This window comes from Montipora foliosa, chromosome 2 (assembly GCF_036669935.1).
Source record: "Montipora foliosa isolate CH-2021 chromosome 2, ASM3666993v2, whole genome shotgun sequence".
In the NCBI taxonomy this organism is placed as follows: Eukaryota; Metazoa; Cnidaria; class Anthozoa; order Scleractinia; family Acroporidae; genus Montipora; species Montipora foliosa.
This window is the reverse complement of record NC_090870.1, coordinates 32918372-32943418: the sequence shown is the minus strand read 5'-3', so window position 1 is coordinate 32943418 and position 25047 is coordinate 32918372. Positions and strand designations below refer to the sequence as shown.

General features: G+C 39.5%; 3 protein-coding genes across 4 annotated transcripts in view; 2 read left to right on the top strand and 1 right to left on the bottom strand.

Moving 5' to 3' along the window:
* Nucleotides 1-1641: 1641 nt before the first annotated feature.
* On the bottom strand, nucleotides 1642-17606 carry LOC137992875 (protein odr-4 homolog). Its single transcript, XM_068838435.1, has 13 exons — nucleotides 17442-17606; nucleotides 15371-15425; nucleotides 15217-15278; nucleotides 10011-10210; nucleotides 8820-8856; nucleotides 8026-8166; nucleotides 6698-6862; nucleotides 5483-5599; nucleotides 4617-4710; nucleotides 4094-4200; nucleotides 3337-3415; nucleotides 2744-2851; nucleotides 1642-1957 (listed from the first exon to the last, which is right to left on the bottom strand). Exons 1-13 carry the CDS (start codon nucleotides 17535-17537, stop codon nucleotides 1884-1886), a joined length of 1335 nt encoding a protein of 444 aa, XP_068694536.1. The 5' UTR covers nucleotides 17538-17606; the 3' UTR covers nucleotides 1642-1883.
* Nucleotides 17607-17649: 43 nt separating this feature from the next.
* LOC137992874 (large ribosomal subunit protein eL28-like) lies at nucleotides 17650-21726 on the top strand. The gene is made up of 5 exons (XM_068838434.1): nucleotides 17650-17697; nucleotides 20060-20145; nucleotides 20720-20779; nucleotides 21090-21153; nucleotides 21471-21726. Exons 2-5 carry the CDS (start codon nucleotides 20065-20067, stop codon nucleotides 21677-21679), a joined length of 414 nt encoding a protein of 137 aa, XP_068694535.1. The 5' UTR covers nucleotides 17650-17697; nucleotides 20060-20064; the 3' UTR covers nucleotides 21680-21726.
* Nucleotides 21727-22541: 815 nt separating this feature from the next.
* The window catches only part of LOC137992873 (alpha-tubulin N-acetyltransferase 1-like), a 12819-nt gene continuing 10313 nt past the window's right edge, over nucleotides 22542-25047 (top strand). The window contains exons 1-2 of one of the 2 annotated variants that reach the window (XM_068838433.1): nucleotides 22542-23028; nucleotides 23892-23961. In XM_068838433.1, the coding sequence (XP_068694534.1) occupies nucleotides 22931-23028; nucleotides 23892-23961 (168 nt within the window). In that variant the 5' untranslated portion in view covers nucleotides 22542-22930. The remainder of the gene's footprint in view (nucleotides 23029-23891; nucleotides 23962-25047) is intronic. The other variant, XR_011121757.1, reaches the window with a different exon arrangement.

The following is a 25047-nucleotide window of genomic DNA, read 5'->3' as shown; positions in this document are numbered from 1 at the left end:
AACTCCACTTCAGTTTGAAATCTCTCGCCTCGGGGGCGTCCAGATTATAGCTGAAACTAAAGTAAAGCGACAAAGTATGCTGTAAATTGTACTTACCTGTTTGTGGTTTCGCAGCACAGTAGAAAAAGATGCGGAGGATCATGGGACCATGTGCTCATACAGGGGCACCATGGGATAACGTCATTTCTAATTTTCAATTTGTCCCTGCTAGGGACAGGCCTTTGTAGCATTAAAAAGTGGTTCGAAGCACAAATAAGCGGAATTCTACCTGATGTCTTCTCATATATTTCGAACGGAGTTTGTGTTATATAATTGGCCCTTATGGCCTCGATTCAAAAGAATATTTAACCTTGAACTAGGCCATACGGGCCAAATCGCATGGAAACAAAAGAATACTAAAATGGCGGTCATTTTGGAATAAGGTGTATTCATCGAACTGACGTTAGCAGGCCACAAGTGAAATGACCGCGGCCATATTTTGTGCCCCTGAACAAGGGAAGACGTCCAAGTTGGTGTCAATCTGATAGCCTATAAATTTAGCTTTATTACTATGCAACTGTAATGTTCATTTGTTTCGCTGAAATTTACATGACTGCTAATCCAACGATTCAGCCCGCTGTTCATTACCATAACCGTGTGGACCGGTTTTGACCGGAGGCAGTGCGGCCCAGTGGTTTGGGGGCTTGCCTTGAAACCTGGAGATCTCGGGTTCAAGACCTTTTCTGATCACTCGTTGAATTTGATTCTGGTAGTCCCTAGTTCAACTCAGCATCCAACTGGTTTGCCTCCGGCCAGTTGGGAGGGATTCTTAGCAGTTGTTGTTGTGTTCTGTCGCTTCGTTAATTGTGTTTCAATGGCCCTGACAGGTCTCTATGGGAAGTGGACAATTAAGTATGTATTGTAATTTTTCTGTTCCCTGACGAGAGAAAGAGAGGGGCTCTGGAAACGAGATAGATAAACATCATAGGAGAGACTTCGTAAATCAAGACACACACGATGCAGTCAAATCTTCTTTTTTCTATTCGAGTCCTGAGCAGTTTCAAGCACGTCATGTTTAAAGTGCCCCTGTGATAAAAAAAAACACTTCCTTTTTTCCTTCAGATTTTGAAAGTGTGTTTGCTTAACACCTGACTGGCAAAATTTTGAGCTTTGATTTTTATCCAAAGGCCGTTTACTTTTAGTGTAAGTTTTGGATTTCACGGTCCGCCATTGCTCACGTTCAAAACTGACCGATTGGACCTTAGACGGTTGGATCCAGGGAAAAGTGATGACAGAGGATCACTAGCTTAAAATTTCAGCGTGTGAACGCAGCTTATTATATATGCAAAGCGTGAGTTTAAAAGTCTGAAAGCCCAAAACCCCCGTGCTGCATATTAATTCTGCGGCGTACACACGTATTGCATTCTTAAACTATTGAGCCTTTGACGTCATTTTCTCCTCGATCCAGCTCTCTCAAGAACATAATGTTGGTAATGGCGGACCATTAAATAGGAAAATTACAGTTCTTCCTGGCCTGCTTGCGCTCTTTGTGATGCACCTGCAATATTTCTCGTACTGCCCACATTTATTTGGAAATAGATGGCATTCTGCTTCGAATTACAAAATAGCTGCCTGGTTTTTAAACAGAGTTCGTAATATTGATTCTCAAGTTAATGTTAGTTTATTTCAACATGTTCAATTTTTTTTTGTCTAACCGATTTTGTTGCATGATGTTTTGTAATCTATCTTTTTGACCGTGACGTGTTTTATTTAGTTTTTTAAATTGTAAACAGCGTAAGCTCTCCTGATGCTCACACTGCTCTTAGAGGAAATGCTGAAATAAATATTGTTTAATATATAAAAACAAAAATTATTTTCATAATTTATTTTCATTAAATTTCATTTTATCCCGCATTTTCTCCCCAAAGAAATGTGATCCCAGCCGCCACAACGGCAACAATGATTCCAGCTACAGTACCTGTGGAAAAAGAAAAGAGAACTTAAACGGGGAACGAGAACGTAAGGCAGTTGATAATGAATGAAACTATTAAAGGGTACGTTCGATTGACCCTATTCCGGAATAAGAGATCGGAGAGTGTTTGTTGCTTGCAGCCCTGCTGAAGCTTGTAATGTTTCAGGCTTCGTTAACGTTTTGTTCTGAAACTTTCCTCGAAAACCTTTCCCCACTGAACGCGCTTCGCAACTATGGCGATCGATGAGGAAAACTACTTCGTGTAAGAAAAGATCAGAGTCACCCTGCTGCTCCTCTTCGCTCATTTTTTTGTGGCCAATCAGAAGCAGGGAATTCGAACGCTTCTGGAATTGGTTCGTTAAGAGAGAGTGCCCAGGGGCTCTTCCCTTTCTTGTAGTAAACTTTCACCACGAACATTATGTCGTACCGACTAGCTGCCCCTGGGTCTCCGACGATGGTTTGGAGCCAGGCACAGGCTATTCCCGGTGCTGACCCAGAGAACTGCGGGCACAAGAATTCATTTCGTGAAAGGAAGCGATCAATAGTAGCTCGCAGACGTATTACCGGTTATGATATCGGCGGCAGGAAACAAAATGTGCTTGCAATGCAAAGCATAGCCGGCTGGTGGGGTTCGGGTTTCCTAGAACCTCTTTTCTTCCACGCCATCTCCCTCCTCTAGCTTTCTGCGCGCCACAGAAACCCCCAAAATAAACCTTTTCGAATGAACACTGCTTACAAACCGCTGCGTAGTTCTTGGCCAAGAGAAGTAAAGTAAATCAAACAACGACAAACCGATTACACGCTTCCCGAGTCCTTGTTGATTCGTTTCCTTTTCTGTTGCTTCTTCTTTACTCCCATCCTTTTCCCTTTCTGCCATTAAACTCGTTAATATATGCACGTCTGGAAAGAGGACAAAGGAAGCAAGTTGGATGCTATGACCAAAAAAATCAATTATTCTTTTTCTTTGGATTACTAAACGCTAAGTGATCCAAATTCCTTGATTTAAAAAAAAACACCTGTCTATTTTAACTGGAATTTCCTATTTAATGGTCCGCCATTACCAACTTTGACATTGTGACAGAGCTGGATGCTATAGTTTAAGAATGCAATGTGTGTGTACGCGGCTGAATTAACATGCAGCACGGGAGTTTCAGGCTTTGAGACTTTTAAACTAGAGTTTTGCACTAGCTGCTTTTACACACTTAAGCTAGTGAGTAAAAGGTCTCGAAAGCATCAACAAAATTAAAGAGCACATTTTCCTTTCTCACCCCGACACAATTCCATTGTTATTTCAGAACTAAGCCAAATTTGTGCTTACTAAGTAAATAAGAAGCACGATATAACTTTATCGAATGGAACTAACTTTTTTTTTATAGATAATGTACCTGGGAGTTCCTCTTTACATTCAAAGTCTTCTTCCTTTGGTTCAACATCTAGAAGATCTTTCATTCTTTCTAGTGATTCCTGGCAAAGGCAAGTAAAAATATTCCTGTTTCGTGGTCTGGAGACCTGCAGTTGCTTATTCTTCAAACACATTTCAAAGACAAAAACTTGAATAAAGAGTTTTGTGACTGTTTAGATATTATGAACTGCCGCCGGTTAGGAAGTTATAGATCAAATTCCTTTGATTAAGCAAAAGGACAAAGGGAAAAGAGGAAGAAGAAAATAAAGGCAGAGCATCGGGCTACAGAGCAAAAACCACAGTTGGACCAACACTTGTCTTTATGTTCCGAATGATATCAGTTTAATTCCGACTGTATTTCTCGGATAACGACAGCAACTCTAAATAACCCCTCCCCCCGAACAATGTTAAGGTTGAGTCTCCGGTCAAACACTTAATTGAGAAAAATGTTAGACAACGTATGATCTTCCAAAGTGTTTGTGGGTGGGAATTAGAGTTACATGTTATGTACCTTGCAAGTAATCTACCAAAAAAAGAGTGAAAAGGGCTGTGTCCACAGACGTTTTGGCACAGTCCTGGCTAAAACGATGTAAACAGTAGACATTCGTCGCCAGCACTGATGGCAGTCTTAGAGAGGCCCACCGACAGCCTCGCCACTGAGTTTAGGAAATGGCGCTTTGTGAAATGTACATTTCATTTCTTTTTCCTACGAGAGGGATTTCAGGGTAATTAAAAGTCACCTTCACAGTTTCGTCTCTGAACACGTAGTCACACACTGTAACAGGGCCGACACCAAGAGGAAAGAACACTCTCTGAGGGCACGTCCAGGTGGAAGCTGAAGAGGTTTCTGCGAATGAATAAGAGAGAACGTCGGTGGTTTCAAACTTTTTTAACAAAGAACCTTTAGGAGTTATCGTCCAAACGGGTGCAAGGAGCATGGTCACCCTATTTTGGCCTTACTCCACAAAGTACTATACAAATAAAAGATATAATACTAGTAATATCGGCATAGTTTCGTTAGCACTAACAATAGCAGTGCGCTCCTGGTAAATTTTCGTCGCCTCCAACTGAGGATGGAAAGGATCGAAAACTGATTACATTTTGAAAAAGTTGGCCAGCGAAGTTTGGACATGATGCTACAAGAATAACAATGATATAGCTCCATCTTGTTAAATACATTTGATGCCTTCTCCTTGATTTGTCAGGAACGTTACAGATGAGAAGGTATTGTGTTCGAACAAACTAAGAAAAAAACAGACGAACCGTTTTCTGTTTTCTCGTCCTGGTTATCCATTATGTCGTCACACAAGACTTCGAGACGAGACAAGAAACTTCGAATGACGTCGTACTTCAAGGCCTAAAAGAAAGATATCTTCAAAACTAAGAAAAAATACCGCACAATTTATTTCCTCCATACAAAATGGCGAACTAGATTCAAGGTGACTCGATCTCTGAGATACATGTATACTAACTCGTCCACAAAAGAGAGCAACATGACTTAAGGCGTTTGCAGTACCTTTTTCAAACTACCCCAATTGAAATCATGGGGAAGAACTAACTATCCAAAATTTCCCAAAATTACATGACTAGATGTGGTGAGGGGTGATGCAAATATGCCACTAAACTAGGCCCTTCTTGTAAGCTAAGACAACCAGACTGAAAATTTTTCAGAACAAAGTCACGCGGCTCCTGTTAGAAATGATTGAAGTTGTCGTGCAGCCCTTCAATGCTGGTTTGCACCAGCAACGACGTCACCTACTGTAAAGCGTTATGATTGATTGAAAATCAAACATGGGGATGATCGTAAGCCGATCCCATCCTCATCCAAGGCTACATCTTTGTTGAAAGCACATGAAAAACTGACAGCCAGAGTCACCTATTCTATTTTCTTACTATTCCTCTTACTGTGGTGCTACGACTGGTTGAGTTTTTTCAGCTTAGAAACATTTCCATTCCAACTACATGACTTCATGGCTTGTACATGTAAAGAGTTATGATCAGAACTAGGTCCTCTTTGGAGAGGAGAGCATTTCAGTTTGCGAGACCTCAGCATGGTTCCGAACTAAACAAGCTGTTTGTTTTCGAAATGAGAAATTTGATCTTGTTACTTTTCTCATTGAACTCTGTACCTGTATTGCCTCCTTTACGGTAGCTTTTTGATGAACATAAGCTCGACAACACAATGATCCACTCATTGACAGGGAGTGCACTGTTTCTATCTTTTCAATCTTCCCAGGAGCACAGAACTAAAGAAAAAAATTGACAATAAGGATGTAGATGGGAACAATATTCTTTGTACACGACTTTTGCCTCTGATTAGCATTTCCTAATAGATACAGTGTAAGGCAAAAAAATCAGCATTAAATATTGAAAGTACAATGTCATAGTAAGCTCGCTTAACCTGATATTTCAGATAACCTAAAGTATGAGGACCGTTGCTTTATAAAACACGAATTTTTTATAAGAAAGTATGGGCTCAATAGACCTTAATTTAATACTTTAGCAATCTTCAATAGCCAACAATTCCCTGATTACCGAAACCAAAGAGCTTAAACTTGAGGCGATGGCCAAGTTTAACCAGGTTCTTTGAACTTTCAAAGCCAATTTCTGGTAACCTTCTGTGAGTGTGTTAACCATGATGAACTTAACGCTGACATACGCCGTTTAAAATGGAGGAAAGCTTTCTCTTTATAGTTGAGTGATGAAGGCAAATTAGCAATTGATCCGGCGGTGATTGCTCAAAATTTTGGAGATGATTTTGGTAATCAACTGAACAGGACAACAAAGTTGACCAAACCGTGACTTTCTCGAATGCGTTTCGCACATGTCTGCTTATATTGGCTAGAAATAGTGCTTTTAAAAATGATTTGGGTCTACTGTACGACTGTATATCTTCCCTTAACATAAAAGCAAAGAGAAAAACCTTATTTATAGACGGTAGTGTTAAATTAGATGGTAAACTTTTGGGGCTAAGTATATAAAATTGCAATGAAAATGATGATGGCATCTACATGAAAATCCTGCTCGACCAATAGACTTTTTTGCAGATACGGCGGCCATTTTGATTTCTATTGTTTCGAAAGACATTATGGTGGTGCTCAGGGGGACAAATTAATATGTATTTGCCCCTTGGGCATCCCATAATGTAGCTATTTGAAACAATAGAAATCAAAATGGCCGCCGTATCTGCAAAAAGGTCTATTGCTTGGGATTCAGCAGTTTTAATTAAGTGTAGCCTCTAGTTTTGCAACGTTCATGCTTTACGCTGCTGTGCTGCTCAATAAATCAAAACAAACAAACAAACAAACAAACAATGTGGATTGTTTGCTGATATTACACTGTACCTCTTCAGAGAAAATATCAATCCTAAACGTCTGTGTGGCTTTTAAATTTCTATGGCCTTTCCCAATTTTTTCTCCCGTTGAGAGTGGTTGTTCATCCGCACAAAGCTCACCATTCACTGTGCACAATGCGTTTGATATGCTTTGAAAAATGTTATAGATGCTTCCCTATGGATAAAATTTTGAAAGGGATTATCAGCCAGTGAGATCACCATTACCCTGCAACTACAGCCACGTTTCATCACTCTGGAGCTTACCGAAGAGAAGTGGCTGAATTTGCAGGCTGGATGTAATATAAGCTAAAGGCCAGTATCCACATGCGAAAGATGGACTGCGTAGCGGTCCTAAGCAGACTGTAGAGTCATTTGCTGAGTACAACCTACATGTCATGAAACCAAACAAATGCAATGGAAGGGAATAGCGAGCACGTAACAGTTGATTTGGAAGTGTAAACGCATGTGAGTTACAGAAAGAAACGTCCAAGATATTACGTATATACTTGCTTGACACTACCCCCTTCATTTATGGGTAGATCGTTTTTCTGAACATCTAGTACACGGAAACGTCCCATAAAAATATTACTAATTGAGCCTCTTTATGACAATCACCACAAATAAAACGATCTTGGATTCACAAAATTGGTGAAAAGCAACAGACTGAACCGTAAAGGCTTTTATAAGTTACATTCCAAGAAATCAGAACATAAAACACCTGGAAACCATCTACCTTTAAGCCAACAAAATAATCATAAAATCTCCCAGCAGACTTATCGCATGGTTTAAGCAAGAAATTGACAACATCATGACAAATACAAACTCGACATCATTAACAGAAAAAAACAAGTTGTACCTCTTTATTCAAAGATTTGCTGATTGTGATTTTATTTGCAATGGATATTCAGATAGTGGAAAACGCTTTCTTGAGGTCTCAATTTTGAATCAACCATGAATCAACAAAACAGGAAAATGACGAATAAATCCTATGTGTTCTTTCATGCAAACATCTGGTTGACACGTGACAATATAGTAAAGACTCACAAGAAAATGGACGTTAGCTGATATGCATTAATTTAGAAAGGTACAAAAGTCGGGCCGGATGAGCTTTGATTGCTCACCTCGGATTGATGCAAAAACGATGATAGGGCCTCAAGAAATTACCCTAGCACTAATCTTTAAGCTAAACTTCGAGAAATCGGGGCTCGATCCGAGGTAAGAAATCCGAGTCAATCCCGTCCAACTTTTCAACCTGCCACATTAACTTAAAGGCTCCTGATGAGTTATTGGAGGGTGTGCTTGTGGCAGGTTGAACTTCATTGATAACAAATGCCCTACCACTATTTGATTTTGAAGACTAGTTTTCTCCAGTTTCCTTGGAACTATGAAGGGACAATTAGGTAACAAAAGAGTAGTTTCCAACTGCAGCCATTTTGAAGCAAATGACTGATACTTGATTTCAGCTGGGTTTGGTGTGGCCTGAAAGGCAAAAACGCGCCAGGTATCAAAGAATGGATGCCAAATATTTATTGCTACAGTAGCACTTTCAACTTGAGTTTTGATTATGGTTAGATGGTTTACTTAAAAAAAACAGTCAATAGCAGAAGCAATGTCAGTTATTGAGTACCAGTAGTTAGGACTGAATTCAGAAGTCCAGGGTACAAATCTAAATATAGTTGGTGGAGCAATGGCTTTGCACAATAATTATTATTACCACTTGCAGAGAGGACACTAGGGACTAGGGTACATACAGTAGATCGAGTAAGCTGTAGAGAGTACAATTCCCTCCGACAACTAGCCATTTCTGAGTATATATAGGAGATACTTTATCCATCAACTTTAGTCCTGTAAATCTCACAAAATTAGAAGAAAAACACACAGGTGGTGACAAGGCAAAAAACGTGTATGATCTGTGAGCCCATTGTCAGAGCAAAAAAAAACATACAAGTTTTGGCATAAGCTGAGCTCATAATTATTTTGACAATAACAATCTCAGAATAGTCTCTCCATTCTTAACGTTATAATACTCAGAACTACATGACATTGTACATGAAGATAGCATATTTGAGTTTTCCACCTTCTGTGCTATGACTTTTATACAGCCTAACAGGTATACATGTACATGTATTTACCCTGAAATCAGATGCATCTATAGTTCTGCAAATGATTCTGAAAGAAAGAATGTGGTTAAGGAATTTGAACAATGGGCTGGTAGCAGAGACCAAGGTGGCTTTCAAGAACCTTTTAGAAATCAGGCATGAAACCTGTCTTATGCATCTTAATGACAAACATTGTTTATTAATGGTACATGTGCCAATAGCTATTCACTTTCAGCAACATAGAGTTTGTTGGACGGTTTATAAATTCCACGCAATCATTTTCTAAGTGACCTTAAGGATATTACAGTGATTTGATATTATTAAAAATAAACAGAGATTTCAGTCGTTTTTACCGGTATTTATTTACCACCATACACATAGTATACTATTACTATGCACACATGTATATCCATAGATTTTCTGAGCCCCAAAGGGGTGAGGAAAAATATTCATGAGCACTTAGTACATTGTAAAAAAATCCGCATCCATGACTGTGTTATACAGTATGGTAAACCATTCAATAAGCGATTTATTATTCCACTAGTATGCCATTTCCTAGTATTTTGGCTTCTTTTTGCATAATGACTGAGAATCATGAGGCTCATATTAATGACAAAAACAACACAGACAAAACTATTGAATGTCGTTTATTTGATTGGATAAATGAAATGATGAGTGACAAGGGATGACAGGCTACACGTAAACTCTTGGGCTAAAAAAATGCATCATGTTGAAAAAATTTCTCCCGTTCTGTTCTTATTTTCTCTGTTCTAAACCTGTCAAACCAGGACACCACAGGCAACCCTCTCATACATACATGCACTTTGCATGTTCTCTTGACCAAATATGGTAAAATGATGTAATAGTGCAATAATAAAATTAAAAAAAGTTATATCATTATAATTATAATAAAAAGAGGCAAAATGGCAAAAGTGGTGAAAAGAGACAAAAATGAAGACAAGAAGAAGCTGAAGGGTTAAACATGGAGATCCCCCATAATTTTCGTGATTACTTAATTAGAATAATGTATTATTAAATAAATTATAATATTAGAAATGGACTGGATGAGTGCACTAAGTCTAAAGAAAATTACCAGTGAAGCCATTTTGAAGGAAGACAAAGAGTAAAATAATCAAGATACTGTATAATGAGGATATTAAAGAAAACATACTTAAGCTGCAAGGCATTAAGAAAATAATCTATTATTATAATTTTAAAGGATACTTTTTGGTTGTAGAGCAAATCTGGAGTAACACTCTACTGTAACTGAGATCCTCAAAGTAAGAAGAAGATTTACTCTGAACATTCTTGTTGATAAAGAAAAGCAAGTTACGGAGTTTTGTTTGTGATTTGGTGAGCATGTCTGGGGGACCAAATGCAAAAACACCAACCACATCTAACCCTCCAGTCAACATTCTGGACACCTAAGTTCAAAGAGACAATTTATGCATATTTTAGTATTATTAATTTCGTCCTCTACGGGATTGCAAATGGGCAAAAATGTGCTAAACACTCATTATCATACACAACCCAATTATGCATCAACGAAATACCCACACCAAAAACAGTCACTTTGTACACTGTATACGTACAACTACAATGAAAAAAAAAAGCAAAATGGAGAAGTGATCCTTGGCTAGCACTTATCTGGACAATTAATAAGTAAACCCATTCACTCCTCATGCGCTCCAGGAGGCCACCAGGTTGACTAGTAAAATCGTCTGGTGTTAGACAGAGCCAAATCTGGTACATGCAAGTCCCACTCCAAGGGGTCAATGGGTTAAGCAGTAATTGTCTCTTAAAGACACAGGTGGCTTCAACAGTATTCGAACCCATGACCTCTGTGATGCCGGTGAAGTGTTCCCCTCCAACTGAGCTATCAAGTGACTCAGTTGGGAGCTGCGCAATTTGGGCTTATCAAGGAGTAGCTGGATGAAATTAATGTACATTTGAAGTGCAGGTTATAGACCAAATGGAGACGTGATCTTCGCACTTTTAATTTATTAATAGGCCATTTTACAGTTGTTTGCTCAGCGACCAAGCCTATGAATGGATGCGAGGCTGCCGGTGACCTTGCATTGATACAGACCTCACTGCTTTTATCATGTAAATTGTGTTGTTGTAATGCTAATTAGTCCATATTAACATTACAAAAGCATGAAGGTTTGTATCAAAACAGGGTCACCGGCAGCCTCGCTTCCATTCCTAGGCCTGGTAACTTAGCCACAACTGTAAAATGGTCTATTGGAATATTGTTAATTCTTGAGATACCGTAAGTGCAAGGATCACTACTCCATTTCATTTACAGTGTAATTGACCCACACTTCAAATATACTGTACATTAACTTATTTCATAAAAAAATGAAGGCAATTAATTCGGTGAGAGATTGGGCAGACAGGTGACAATTTCCCATGCATACAAAGCCTGTGTATAAAATATGCAAGCAGGAAAAATTTGACAAAACAATGCAATAGATAGAATTTTACAAGTTACTTACAGTGTAAGTCACCCTTCTTAAAAAAAAAAGAAGCTATATTCAGTAGTTCCTACAACTTTACATGATAATCTTAAGTGTTATATAGTTACACAGTTACATAGTTCGGTAAGGCTGTAAAAGCCGGGGAGTGGGTTGTGACGCTGGGCTCTCACAACCTCTCGAAATGCTCCCAATGGTGTGTGACTCTAAGAGCCTCTGTCAGCTAAGTCCAACTTCTTGCCTCTGCCTGGCGGAACTGGCACCACCGACAGGAGAAGGGGCGAAGGCAAGGCCACTGGCGCCTTAAAACCAGATGCCTAGGGTAGATGGGGCTCTTAGCCTGTGAAGGCAGCCCATCGATATCTAGGGGAAGGTAAACCATGATTTTAAACCTCTGCTGCCTTGCGGCTATACCTGATCTCAGGAAGGCTTCAGGAGTAAACCTCGAGGACAAATCCGGAGTGGAGCCCCTAAGGCGGATGACAGGTGCTCAGCACTGCCTTCTGGCAGCTTCTGCAGTGGAACTAGCCCCAAGTTGTATTGGTTCTTCCTTTCCCTTGGACCCAGCCAGTTACACTGAGAGGGGGACACTGTCATATGGGCAGCCAAGCGTCTCCTTATCTTCCCACCCAGGCCTTAGCGCAAACTGGAGAGGGCACTCCAGTGGTGTCGCAAGACTCCGGCATAACACGTTAAGGCTCAGAACTTCGCTGACAGCCTCTTGGAGAAACTTGCTGCGCAACCAACAACCAGCAACCTGGATACCAAATGGTCTCACCTCCGTGATGCCATCTACGACTCAACCATGGCTGCATTCGGCAAGAAAGAACGCAAGAATGCTGACTGGTTTCAGGCTTGCTGGGAAGAAATACAGCCAGTCACGGAGGCCAAGAGGAAAATGATGCTGGCTCAAAAGCAGAACCCTTTCCCAAAAACATGCGACGCCCTTCAAGCAGCTAGGAGCAAGGCCCAGCAGACCACCCGCTGCAGCGGACTGTGGCCACAAAATGGTGATGTATGAGGGCATCAAAACTGCTACCGGCCCTGCGGCGTCTCCCTTCTGAGCTTCGTTGGCAAAGTCTTTGCTGGGGTCAAATTAACCCAGCCTTCTCAAAACCGGCCGGCTGCCGGCTCAATGAGCCGCCTCCTCTGGAGCTTTGACCGTCTCCATTCCAGGCGGAAAATATATTATTTTTGTTTTGTTACCGACAAGGAAACAAAAAGCTGAAAGAACACCGAAAAAGAAATTCCCCGATAATAATTTCTCCAATTTTAAAAAACACAAACGCCATTCCGATCTTTCTTCAATTACAAAAGCGGAAATATTCATCGCTTTTATCAGAGTATCGGGGAAAAAATGGCATGTTCACGTCAAGCATTTGACTGGCAATCGGAAAGTAATTTATCTGGATTTATAGTGTAATTTATAGCACAGTGTATAGTAGTTCCTTACGAGAGAGGACAAAACGCAGAGCCCTACTCCATGGCATACGGAGTAGGTAAAGGGAGTACCCCTAAAAATACTATTGTCCTTTCACCGGTAATTCTAACGCTTTAAAACGTAAATGGCAGAGAATCGAAAGCAAAAAGCTGCACCGAGTTCACAGATAACTTCCTACTTTTCTAAAGAGCAAAGGAAGGATGGTAAGTGTTTTTCCGTGGAATAATAGAGCAGTCTTTCACATTGTTTTTCGTCGCTTAGTGCACGTGCACGTGCTTGTGTGAATAGAATGAATAAATTAGTTTCGAAAAGGAAATGGTGAGTATTTAAATAAATATTACAAAACTAATTCGAGTTATCATTAACGAAAATTGGGAATGATGTTTACAGATGAATTAAAAAAAGCCAAGCGAAGGGTTTATGTGTGGTTTTACTTTCTCTTTGTTGTGCGAATTTTCCGCGACATGTCTCGGTTTTTTACCGCCTTTGTCACATTTATCTGTTGATTTGCGAATGAAACTCCGCTTTTAAAACCATCTTATCATCCTTAAAAACAGTTTCACATCACACGTAACAAGGTTTGAAAATTTTTTTGGAGAAATTCGTGAGAACTTAAAATAACGCAAAACAAACAGCGCTGATAATTTGTTTACCAGAACGCCGGCGACTTTGAAACGATCCAGATGTAACATGTTTTTCGGATGACGGGTGAAGAATGCCTAAAAATACCTTCAGTTCAAAAAAGGAAAAAATGTAAAACTAGTGTTTTTTTGGCGCTGTTTATATTAACGAAAACGTTGCAAAGTAAGAATTGCAACATTCGAGCGGGCATGCTAACATGTCTTCAGATTTAATTAGGTTAAAACACAAACACACAAAGAGGAATTTGCATATTTGACCCTTCAGATCCCTCCAGATTTCACCAGATGGCACCTTTGCACATCCAAATTTCACAAATTTTCTGGGGGGGAATTCCCCCAGACCCCCCTAAAGGCTCGCGCCCTACATGCGCTCGCCAGGGTGCCCTCGCCACCCTGACCGCCTCCATCTTCAGAATGACCTGCTCCTACAAATCTTTTTGAGAAGGCTGTTAACCCCCCTGCAGAGCCTTGCTTTGCAAGTCTACCCAGAGTTACAGTGTGGCTTCAGAGCGGGGATGTCCACAGTAGCCATTGTTCCTCGCCTTCGTGAACCTCATCAATGAAAGCTTTTGACTTGTTGAGCAAAAGTGGGCACTTCGAGATCCTCCAGAAGATTGGCTGCCCTCCAAAGCTCCTGGCAATCATCACCTCCTTTCACCAGGACATGCAGAGTACGGTCTGCTTCGATGGGGCCACCTCCAATGCCTTCCCAGTCAGCAGTGGAGTAAAACAGGGCTGTGTCCTTGCTCCAACCCTATTTGGGATTTTCTTCTGATGCTGCTCCAGTATACCTTTGTAGACTCTACAACAGGTGTCTACATCCGGACAAGGTCAGACAGCAAACTCTTCAACATCGCCAGACTCCACGCCAAAACCAAAGCTTACGTGGTGCTCATACGGGAGCTGCTGTTTGCAGATGATGCTGCTTTAACATTCCACAGAGAGAAACGCCTTCAACATCTGGTCGACAAGCTGTCCCACGCCTGCAAGGAGTTTGGGCTAATGATCAGCCTCAGGAAGACCAACATCCTGGAGCAAGGTGCTGAGTCCCCCCCCCTCCCTCCCCCAGTCATCACCATCGACAACACGGAGCTGGAGGTTGTGGACACCTTCACCTACTTGGGCTCCACCTGAGATCAGCGGCAGGATCGCCAAGGCAGCTGCTGTCATGGCCAAACTCACCAAACAAGTGTGGGGCAATGACCGGTTGAGCGAAAGGACCAAGATGTGCATCCACCAAGCTTGTGTTCTGTTGACTCTCCTTTATGGCAGCGAGTTCTGGACGACCTATGCCAGAAAAGAGCAGCGACTCAGCAGATTCCACCTCCGCTGCCTTCGGCGCCAGCTGCACATCAGGTGGCAGGCCAGAGTCACCAACACGGAGGTCCTGGAGTGCACTGGCTCATTAAGCATGCCATCACACCTTTTTGGAGAACTGCGGCAGGGCGTCCGTCAAATGATGTCGCATGACAAGCGAGACTTGTGATCTGCACTAATCAACACCAGTGCATGAAAGGACATCACCAATCACTGAGATACATGGCGGCAAAGTGTCAAAGTGCGGGTTTCAAAGGCGGAAGTGGATGCTGGAGTCTAGGCTATATGCAAGAGAGTGGCAAGGAAAGAACGCGCAGCCTCTGCGAGTGCTTCCACAAGGCACGTCAGCGCCACCTGCAACAGAGACTGCCACTCCAGGATCGGGCTACCCAGTCACACAAGATCCTGCCCAAATCCCCTGCGCTAACCATCACCTCTTGAGACGAGGATGCCACTACCATACAGTTAAATGTATACTGTAAATATCATCACGTACAAATATTGACAAATTTGAATTATTCTTGCCAATAATGTATTATTCTAACTTTGCATACCTGTCGAGCATGTTCTGTAATCCAACTGTTTTCAACGTCTTCTAAAGTAGCTGGCTTACTCTCTGTATTAGAGAACAAATTAAGTACAACCATTGCACAAATCTTCAAAACGTTAATGATAATCATATCGGCATCTTTTAAGTCGAATCCTTACCTGATTGCAGTGGTGTTCTGGATAAGTGAAGAACATAATCTCGCTGTGGGGAAAGCTAAAAAGGAATGTAGAGTATTCTCATAAGCCTTATGAATTCTTCTTTTATTGTTATTTTACCATGAGGCATGAAATTGCATTGTAATTGCTTTTCCCAGAAAAGAGAATCAGAGCTATCATGGACATCTTAAACCTTTTAAAATGTCCCTTTAAAGCACCCTGTCTTTGTGCCTCAATTTGAAAGAATAAATGCAGACTGAAACAATGTGACGCTCAAACTCAGTTCATATGAGGAGAATGAAGTAAACTTACTTGTTGTGTGTGAGTCTTTTTTAAAAGATGTTATATGCTCTGGTAACCATGCCAGTGTCCCCCTCCCATCTCCTTTCTCACAAACAATCTACCTTAATTATTCTCTGGCCATTTTAGTTCAGCACATAAAATAAACTGAAAGGAAAGGCTGGTAGGTTTATTTTGAGGTCGAACATAAGACAAGTACTGCACTGTGTGAATACCCTGGCACCTTTATCAGCATAATCAATAGGCATTCTTTGAGTCGGCCTGATAATACTTATGTACCAGTCAAATTGAAGCTTCAACATCCCCCCCCCCCCCCCCACGCATACCCAGGGCATTTGACTCCTTTTCCTGCCCGTGGGTGGGGGGGGGGGAGAAATTTGATCATCTTGGTCTTCCCGGGGCGGGGCATTTGATCATCACTCATAGAGGGTAGGGAATTTGATTGCTAGCCTCGATTTCATGTTACCTTTCCACATGGGTTGATAAAACTTAGATGCATTCAAAGGTAAAGATTACGCATTTGTGGCTGATTGGTTGAAAAGCAAAGGCCCACACAAACTTTATTCCGTATTTGAAGATATTAAGAACCAATTTATATTATTATCTTTGAATATACGTCACTGGATATGATTCATAGAGGTCAATTGCTTTGACCGACCTGGTGTATTTATGATTATTAAAAACTGGATTATTGGATAAGGCAATTAGAGAGTTTTGATTGGCTAAGCCATCATGGGTTATGAGCCATTATACCATGATCTACAAACACGGCAAAAATATGCGTGATTTTTTGGGCCTTTTTATTTTATTGTAGTCTTGTTTTCTATATTTTGGGGTCGTTTTTAATAAAACAATTATTCCACTCGCGCTTGTTGGATATGAGATGATTATAGCCAACTTGGTGCTACGCGCCTTGTTGGCTATCTATCATCTCATATCCAATGCACGCTCATGGAATAATTGTTAAATAATTTAATACATTTGCAACGATTTATAAGTAGGTGTATAAATAATGGAATGAATGTATGGAATGTATTTAAGTGCTGTTGCATGAAACTCCGTGAAACTAATGCATTCAGTTTATAAAAATCTGGTAATTTTCCCGGGGATGGGGGCATTTTATCACCTGAAATGGACCTATGATGAGGCATTTGAACAGCTTTCTGGCCCGGGGAGATGACACAGGAAAAAATAACAGATTCCCATTTTTGGATATTTTAGGGTATTTTGAAGAATACCAACAAAAATCCCAAATTTAGAAGAGTGACACAAGTCCCAGTCAGGGAACTTGGTTGGGAATTCCCTGGTTGGGACTTGTCTCACTTTGCCAAATTTGGGATTTTTATTGCTATTCTTCAAAATACCCTAAAATATCCAAAAATGGGAATCTGTTATTTCTTCCTGTGTGAGGGGGGCATTTGAACAAAAAATTCCAAAAATTGAAATGCCCGCAGGGTTTCCCGGGATGTTGAAGCTTCACTTTGACTGGTACATTGTGTAAATAATTGGCGGGGTATTCAGCAGTTAAGCTCTGATCTTCACATGAAAAGGATGTAGGTATGGAACACTATGAAACATTTTCCAATCGATACTGACAATAAACCAGCAAGAATAAAAGGAAAGGAAAGGAACTTTATTTAAGTGTCTAGTCGGTCTAGCGCTTGAGCACTAATTGGGAACACTGTAAACTGAAATTAACAATTATCACAAATCAAGTCAAATGTTGGTTTTTGATCTGACTGGTTAATTCAAACCATTGGCGAAAATCCCTCACCTGCCCGATCATTAATCCTAACTGCCACTGATGATTTCCATAGAGAGAGGAAATATAATCATTGACTGTTTCTTCGACTACAATTGTCCTTCCCATCCTTTGTTCCAGATATTACATGTATGTCAACTCATAGTTTTTTTCGTCCGCCATATTAATTTGTGTGCGATCGCGAGAAACTGGATCGAGTTTACCCCCTGTTAGGTAAGTGCATGCGCTCTCCTCTTCCTCTCTTTCTCGTGGTCGCAAGTTTAGAGCGGTAAGATGACTTTCAGCTTTAAGTTATAAGTTTTGACCATCAAATCTGTACTATCATTTAAGCATTTGCTGAAAACTCCTCGTAAATGAAGCGAACATTGTATAGTATTCGTTAAAAATTAAGTTTTCGTTTCCTTTCGACTCTTCGGGTGTCGTGTGTCGTCTTCATTCTGTCTCGTTCTTTTCAACGGGGTTAAAGTTATTGAGTGTGTGAATTGATGATGTTTACACAAAGAAAGAATTCTTATTTTTCTCAATTTCAGTCTTCTTCAAAACTTCACATTCTCTGTCGTTTTGGAAACAAAATGTGCCTGGAAATGCACAGCTAAAAATAAAAATAATGAATGTTTCCTAAGTAGAGATTCCATATACTGTACTCTACAGTATGTTTAGGCACTTGAATGACCATCTACAGCTTTTTTTCCCCACACTTTAACTGTGAATACAAAATACATTTGCATGATTTTGCTCCACGAAAGGCCACAATAGGTGGTTTTTACCTTACTTCATTGCTGCCATATTGGTTGACGAAAACAAAAGATCTCTCCTTTAGTATGTCCACCAGCAATTGTACATTACATCATTGTCATCTATGTCTCCTGAGATTGGTTGCAAACCATCTGTAGGCTTAGAGATGTTTTGCAGCCAATTTATAGAGTTACAAGTAACATTAGTTTCGCATGTCTCCCTTAAGTAATCCTCCTAAGTGGGACACTTATAGATTTTACTCATTAGTTGCCAAGTGGAGACTGATCATGAAGTCTTTCATCCTTGCATTCAACTAATCCAGCGATTGAAGAAGTAATTTATTTTTTAATTTAAAAAAAGTTCATGTGCTGTTGTAGCTCTTGAATGAAAAAAAAAAGAAATGATTCTCATAAAATTACCCACTTGATACTCGTCTTCCACACAATGCAATCAAACGACAACATCCACCATATTTTTTTCCGTGATATCATCCCCCATACATTAAGTACTTACCTACCAACAAGATGTAGAAACACGTGCTTATCTGTTGACTGAAAGGTCTGCTGCATGCAAGCTGCACAAGGTCGTGCGTTTTTTTTCAGTCAGCGGATAAAGAACGAGTGAGCAAAGGAATTTGTTTTAAGCATGCATGTTGTGGACATCCGAATCAGAAGCAGTCGATTTAGCAATATTCATGATCAGAAGCAAAAAATTATGGACACTTTGCCAACCAGATTTTTGCATCTGGCAAGTGAAAATTTTTTTTCAGTCGCCACCTGGCGCCTGGGCCAAAAAGTTAATTTCAGACCCTGTATATATGATAGAAATTGCCTCTCTAACTTGACTACTCAAATAATCAAAATAATCATGAACTGTTAGAAAAACCCAAACTTAAATTTAACTCATGGACCCCTGGGAGTGAGACTTAACAGATTTTATGCTGTCTAATGCCAGATAATTTTACTTGTTATCTGGGGGCATCCTAGGACATTTGAGATGTCAATGTGTTAATTAAGCAGTCAAAAACTACTGGTATGTCCCTTCCATCAACCCATTGATCCCTGGGGGTGAGACTTGACAGATTTTCAACTGGGGGCATCCTAGGGCATTTGAGGTGTCAATGATGTTTTAACATGAACCCCAACGTTAACTACATGTATAATTTGCTCTACATAGTTACTGGAGTTGATTCTTAGACTTTACACATGCATTTCATTACTTGCTGTCTTGGACACAAGTGACAACACTGCAGCCATTACAATGAAGCCTTACATGTTTTTAACAGGCCATCAAATGTAGACCTTAACATTTGACAAAAATTTATTATTATTCCTTCAGTGTATGTTGGTTACAAGATAGTAAATAGCCAGTGAGGTGCATAGTGCCAAGGTGGCTATATCTGAGGTTGAAAACATAATACATGTAATTAGGATATTCATGTGCACAGTTTCTAAAGAGTGTAACAATAGAAATACCATAATTGAAATTGGATTTATTGATTGACTTGTAGGTCCCTCAGCTTCTTTTTAAGTGCTATTAACCTGATTGTTTTAGAGTTAAATTCATCCCATAAAAATACATAATTTGTACTGTCAGCTGTATTGTAAATTAACTCCTTGTGTTTTGGCATCCAATAGGTCACATGCATGTTGCATAAAGTTAAGAAAATTGCAAGTGAAAAAATGCAAAACATGCTTACTGTAGGTGAAGTGATTTATCTTGGGAAAGAACTCCACGTTAAAATCATGCCAGCAGCACTATAGCAGTCGCCAGTGTGTATCTCTGTGTAATGAATTTGACTTTGTATTAATGCATTTTAGTAGCAAGTCTGACATCTGAAAAAAAAGTTACTTATTTACTTAGTTTATTATTTTTTATAAATATTGATTTTAAAGGGAAAATGTCAGGTGACTTGCAGTGGGAGATTTTGAAGAACTACTCCTGTTTCTTAATGAAAAATTGGGGATCAACTTTTACAAAGGTAGGCCATTTTTTTTTGTCTGTGTGTTTATCTAATTCAGGGCATGCTTAATACTACCTTGGTAATAACCTTACCTTGGTTGCTAGGACCAGGGAAGTTCTCCTCAAAGCTTGGCATTTATCGACCTCCATTGACATCTCCAAATTATATAATTATTTGAACACCTATGCTTGCTTTCTGAGGCTTGGACAATATAAAATGTGTTACTCTCCTGCCAGGAGATTCATCTTGAGAAAACTTTGCTTATGGCATTGAATGCGACTGAAAGTTATTTTTTGTTTTCAAAAATGACACCTGGCTAGGTACTCCATAATTAATTTTTTTTATATTGAATAAACAATTTTGTTCACAACTTATAGCAGAACCTGGAAAAAAAACAGTCTGAAACACTTGAAACAATGCACATTGTATATGTACAATTTGCAGGTGTATTCAAAAGGTGCAAAAAATATACAGGACCATCTGCTCCTTGAGATTTCAGGAATTCCATGCAGTCAGTCATGTCCTTGAAAATATCACACTGACTACATTTTATGAAGCAAATCATAAAAAGTTTTCGTCCCTTTTTCTGTAGGAGCCTCTTAACCTCACTGGAAAGCATGGGTACAGGCACTGTGGATTAATTAACCGAAAGGTATACCTGCATGTGTATCAGTTTTGCATTGTAATGTTGTAAATAAACTATCGTTTATGGGTGCATGACATAAATTTGTAACCTCTTGCCCTTGTCTTGTCTCTTGCGTAAAAGGATTTTTGAGTGAATGTCATTTTAGATCATTTTGGTTTCTGGGACTCAAAGCAAGGGGGTGCACTCTCGCCACAATTTCTTCTGCCCCCTCTTTCTGGAATTTCGGGATCTGCCCCTGGCATTGATTCCAGTTTGTATGTGTTAGTTGCATTTTTTGCAGTCACAGTATAAGTAACATTTTTTGTTAAAATTTCAGGCTATTGGGATCACAGCTGATCCCTCTGGCAAAGGTGTTATCCTTACCACAAAAAAGACCAGGTGTAAGTAACATTTTTTCTGTGAATATTTGAAGGCTGTTAACAAGTTTTATGTGCATTATGATTTAACATACTTAAATTGAAGTTGTTAACGAATTTTTGGTGCTATTGCCAGTTGAATTAAGAGCTTGCACATTCAAGTATAAAAATTATAAGATTTTGGGCAATTTTGCAATGCAGCACCTATAACTGTAGACAAGTGCTGAGAAACTGAGTTTGTTTTACCATTTTTCGTTTAAATAATAATAATAATAATAATAATATTATTATTATCATCATCATCAAGAACTTTGCACAGAGGTTCTTTTGTTATTTCACAGATGTTAACAAACCTGCGAAGAACTTAGCGAAGGTGACCTTGGCTAAGCACTCCCGCCACACTGTCAAGACTATCAAGAATTTCTGTGGTAAGAATTTCTACAGAAGGGATTTGCAAGATGCTGCTGTAAGGCGGGCTTGTGCCATCCTCCGCAGCCAGAGGGCCACTCCTGTTGTGCAGAAGAAGCGAAGACGTGGAAAGCGTAATTAAATGCACTTGTTGATCTCCTTTGACTGGATATTAAAATCGTGAACAAACTTGTTGTGTCATGTGCAGTTGATCCAAGGCAACCCAATGCTGAATTGAGTTACCTGGTGGATGAAAGGCCAGTAAATAATGCTATCCCCCAAAACAACTGTGAACGACTCTAAAACCAAATTTCCAGACTCTATTGACAACATCGTACGTGATTTGCTGGTTTTATAAGTGTACCAATATCTTTTTTTGAGGGGAGGTCTTGATAAAGGGGTCTATGTAACCTGATTCCAAGGGCGTCTTAACGGATCTTAAAAAAATTGATGGAGGTCTTTTGAAAAATATGATGTCAAAATTAACTGGAGTGGTAACCTACATTGTAACTATCCCAACGCCCGAAAAAAGCAAAACTAGATTGAGAGCAATCCCTTTTGAAAGATGTCATGTCTTGTTTGCCTCAATGATCGCTTATTTTGACACAGTAAGGGTGATGCTTTTGTATGGGGGCAGATTGGGGCAGAATTTTCAGAGTCATTTGAAAACTGTACATTTCTGGAGAACAAGGTAATTTGAAGAAATGCAAATATTTCTTCCAATAGTTGTATGACAGACAAATTGGAAAAAAAAGAAAAAAAAGTGAAAAATTTTGTGCTCAGGTAAAGCTTGTTTCCAGGTCCTTTTAGGGATCAACTTTACTTTGAAGGATGCTGTGTTCGTTGGGGAAAGAGGATGGAGGAGTTCCATTTCCTTTTAGAATTGTCATGTTGTAATTATTGCAATACCCGGTAATTTCTGTAAAGGAAGGGAGGTTCAATTTTCACAATTCATTTGAAAACCGTTCGGGGGCTAAGTTCGCGGGGTGGCAACAAATTCCAAGGAACTGGGAACAAGAGTTTGCACTTCGGTTAACCTGTAGCTACCTGTGGAGGAGAGAATAAAAGTTACCAACAGAGAGAAGACATATGTAATGTATTCCTTTTTCCTGGTGCTGAAACGTTGATTCCTGAATCTTGGTGGAGTGATATTCGTTTCGTCTGGTCACTTACCCGATCAAGAACACGTACTAATGAGCGCAATATCGTAGAAACGATGTAATAATCACTATGGCGTAGCTCCGGCTAGTATCTGCCCTCTGACAGAGACAACACAACTCTCGTGCGAACGATAAGAAAGATCTCCAGCATTTCATTTAGAAACGCTGAAATGTGAGGGCCTTAGTGATGCAGTCTTTTTATTGTGTTTTTGGACTGCGTGGAAGCATCATAAATGGAGTTTTCCTTCAACGTCAATGACATGTTACCCGATCTCATCACATTGGTGGATGAAAAGTTAGCTCCATTTCGGTCTCGTGTGAAAAATGACCGGTAAGTACGTGGAGTTCATTTTAGTTGGAGAGTAAATTAATTTACAGCCTTAAGTCAGTGATATATATGTTCTTAAGCCATTTTGACTGCTAAATTGACTTATCCTGTTCCAGATGTTGTATACGTTGTATAAATATAGAGTAGAGTTCATGCACTGTAGTCAGAAAAGTCATGAAAGATTGTTTTTTAATTTTTGCGAAGTAACTTCAATAACTGTCCACTTGACGCAACTCTTCTTAAGATGAACAGATACAAACTGTATGACTGGTTGAGTGTCTCCATGGTAACAGTAGGGGTAATGCCAGACATACTACTGGGCACGGTTGTTCAAAAGCCGATTAACGCTAATCCCAGATTAAAAATTAACCAAGGAGTTTATTACTCCACTACTAAATGCTGTTCAACGTTGATATTTGGCAAAACTTTATATTAGAAGAAGTCAATCTTGAAAAACAAAAATAAGCAAAACAACCTTTCACCAAAAAGTTGAAAACATGAAACAAAAGTTTACGCTAATCCTGGATTAAGCTAATCAGCTTTCGTACAACCGGGCCCTGGAGTTCTTATTGTTTGAGTACTTGATACTGTGTTTTGTTTGCCATGTAGATCTGCAGTCCAGTGCCATGAGTCTTTTTTTATGGCGTATCGTTTAGAATCAAAATTATGGGCTACTGGTATTTCAGCAATTAATCTGCTTGGCTAATTTAATTAAAAGCCATTGCATTCTCAATTTTGATTAGTATCTGTTTAATTTAAGATGGGTACAAAAGCAGGTTACAGTAAAAGGTTGCCATAAATATGATTACATATAGGACTTTGCCAAAGATGAATATTATTTAATTTTGTATATATATTTTTTTAAGGTTTGAGTTTGCAAGCAAGCAGAACCAGCTTAAGATCCTCATCGATAAGATGGGTGAGGCTTCCACAAGGGTCAGTATGCTAAACTGGTTAGTCGATCAGTCAATTAAAAGGAAGACAACTAATGTACTAATGTACCCTACCCTATTTGAGGAGTTCAGTGGCAGCCTTTCCTTTCAGCCTAAATTTATTTTAATTTTGGGTGGAAGTTGTATGAAACAATCTGTTTCAGTCGGTTTGTTTCCACATTTTCGCGCTCAACACAACAATGACAATGGTGAGGTCAAAAAGGCCATTTAAGCCTGTGGCTTAATGGTTCTACCCTTGTAATTTATCTAAAGTTACTTGTGTGAAAATAAATAAATTGAAATAAATGAAAAGAAATGAAAACAACCGTGAAAAGTCATAATGTCAAGTCTCAATTTTATTTAGCTTAAAGTGCAGTTTCTTTTGATAGTTTTATGAGACTGAAAATCAAACCTAATTACAAGAAATCAGGATTACAGCAAATCAAAATAATGAAATGTTACTTTGAGAGAGGGTATTAAGCCAGAGTAACCAGGAAAAAAGAATGAAGGGGGTAGTTTCTAAAGAAACTATGGTGTTGGATTCGCTCTGATGAAGGGCTAACGTTCGAAACGTCAGCTTGTAGAATCTCTGTACAGTGGCCAATTTACATTATCCAGTCCGTTGATAAAACCAAATTTTTGTATACCCAGGAAAAAAACTCCTCTTGGAGTATAGTAACAGAGGGTTGGAGCTAGGGAAAAGTGACGTCATTTACACAGTGACTTAAAATTTCAGCGTGCAAATGCAGCTTAATGTATTATGCAAAGCATGAGTTTAAAAGTCTGAAAACCCAAAACTCCTGTACTGCACATGTATTCAGCCGAATACAGTACACACATTCCATTCTTAAACTAGATGTCATTTTCTCTGTGATCCAGCTCTCTCAAGATCTGAAAGTTAGCATTGTGGCAGACCTTAAGGTCTCATCATCAGTTTGAGGTTTCAGTTTCTTAATAAAAACATTCTTATTTAGAATGAAATTAAGATCATCTTAATGCTCCTTGCATGTGGCTTTGAATCCAAAAAAAGTATTCTTTAAGCCTTTTGTTTGTGAGCAAAACATTTTTTCTAATGTGTGTTTCTCAAACC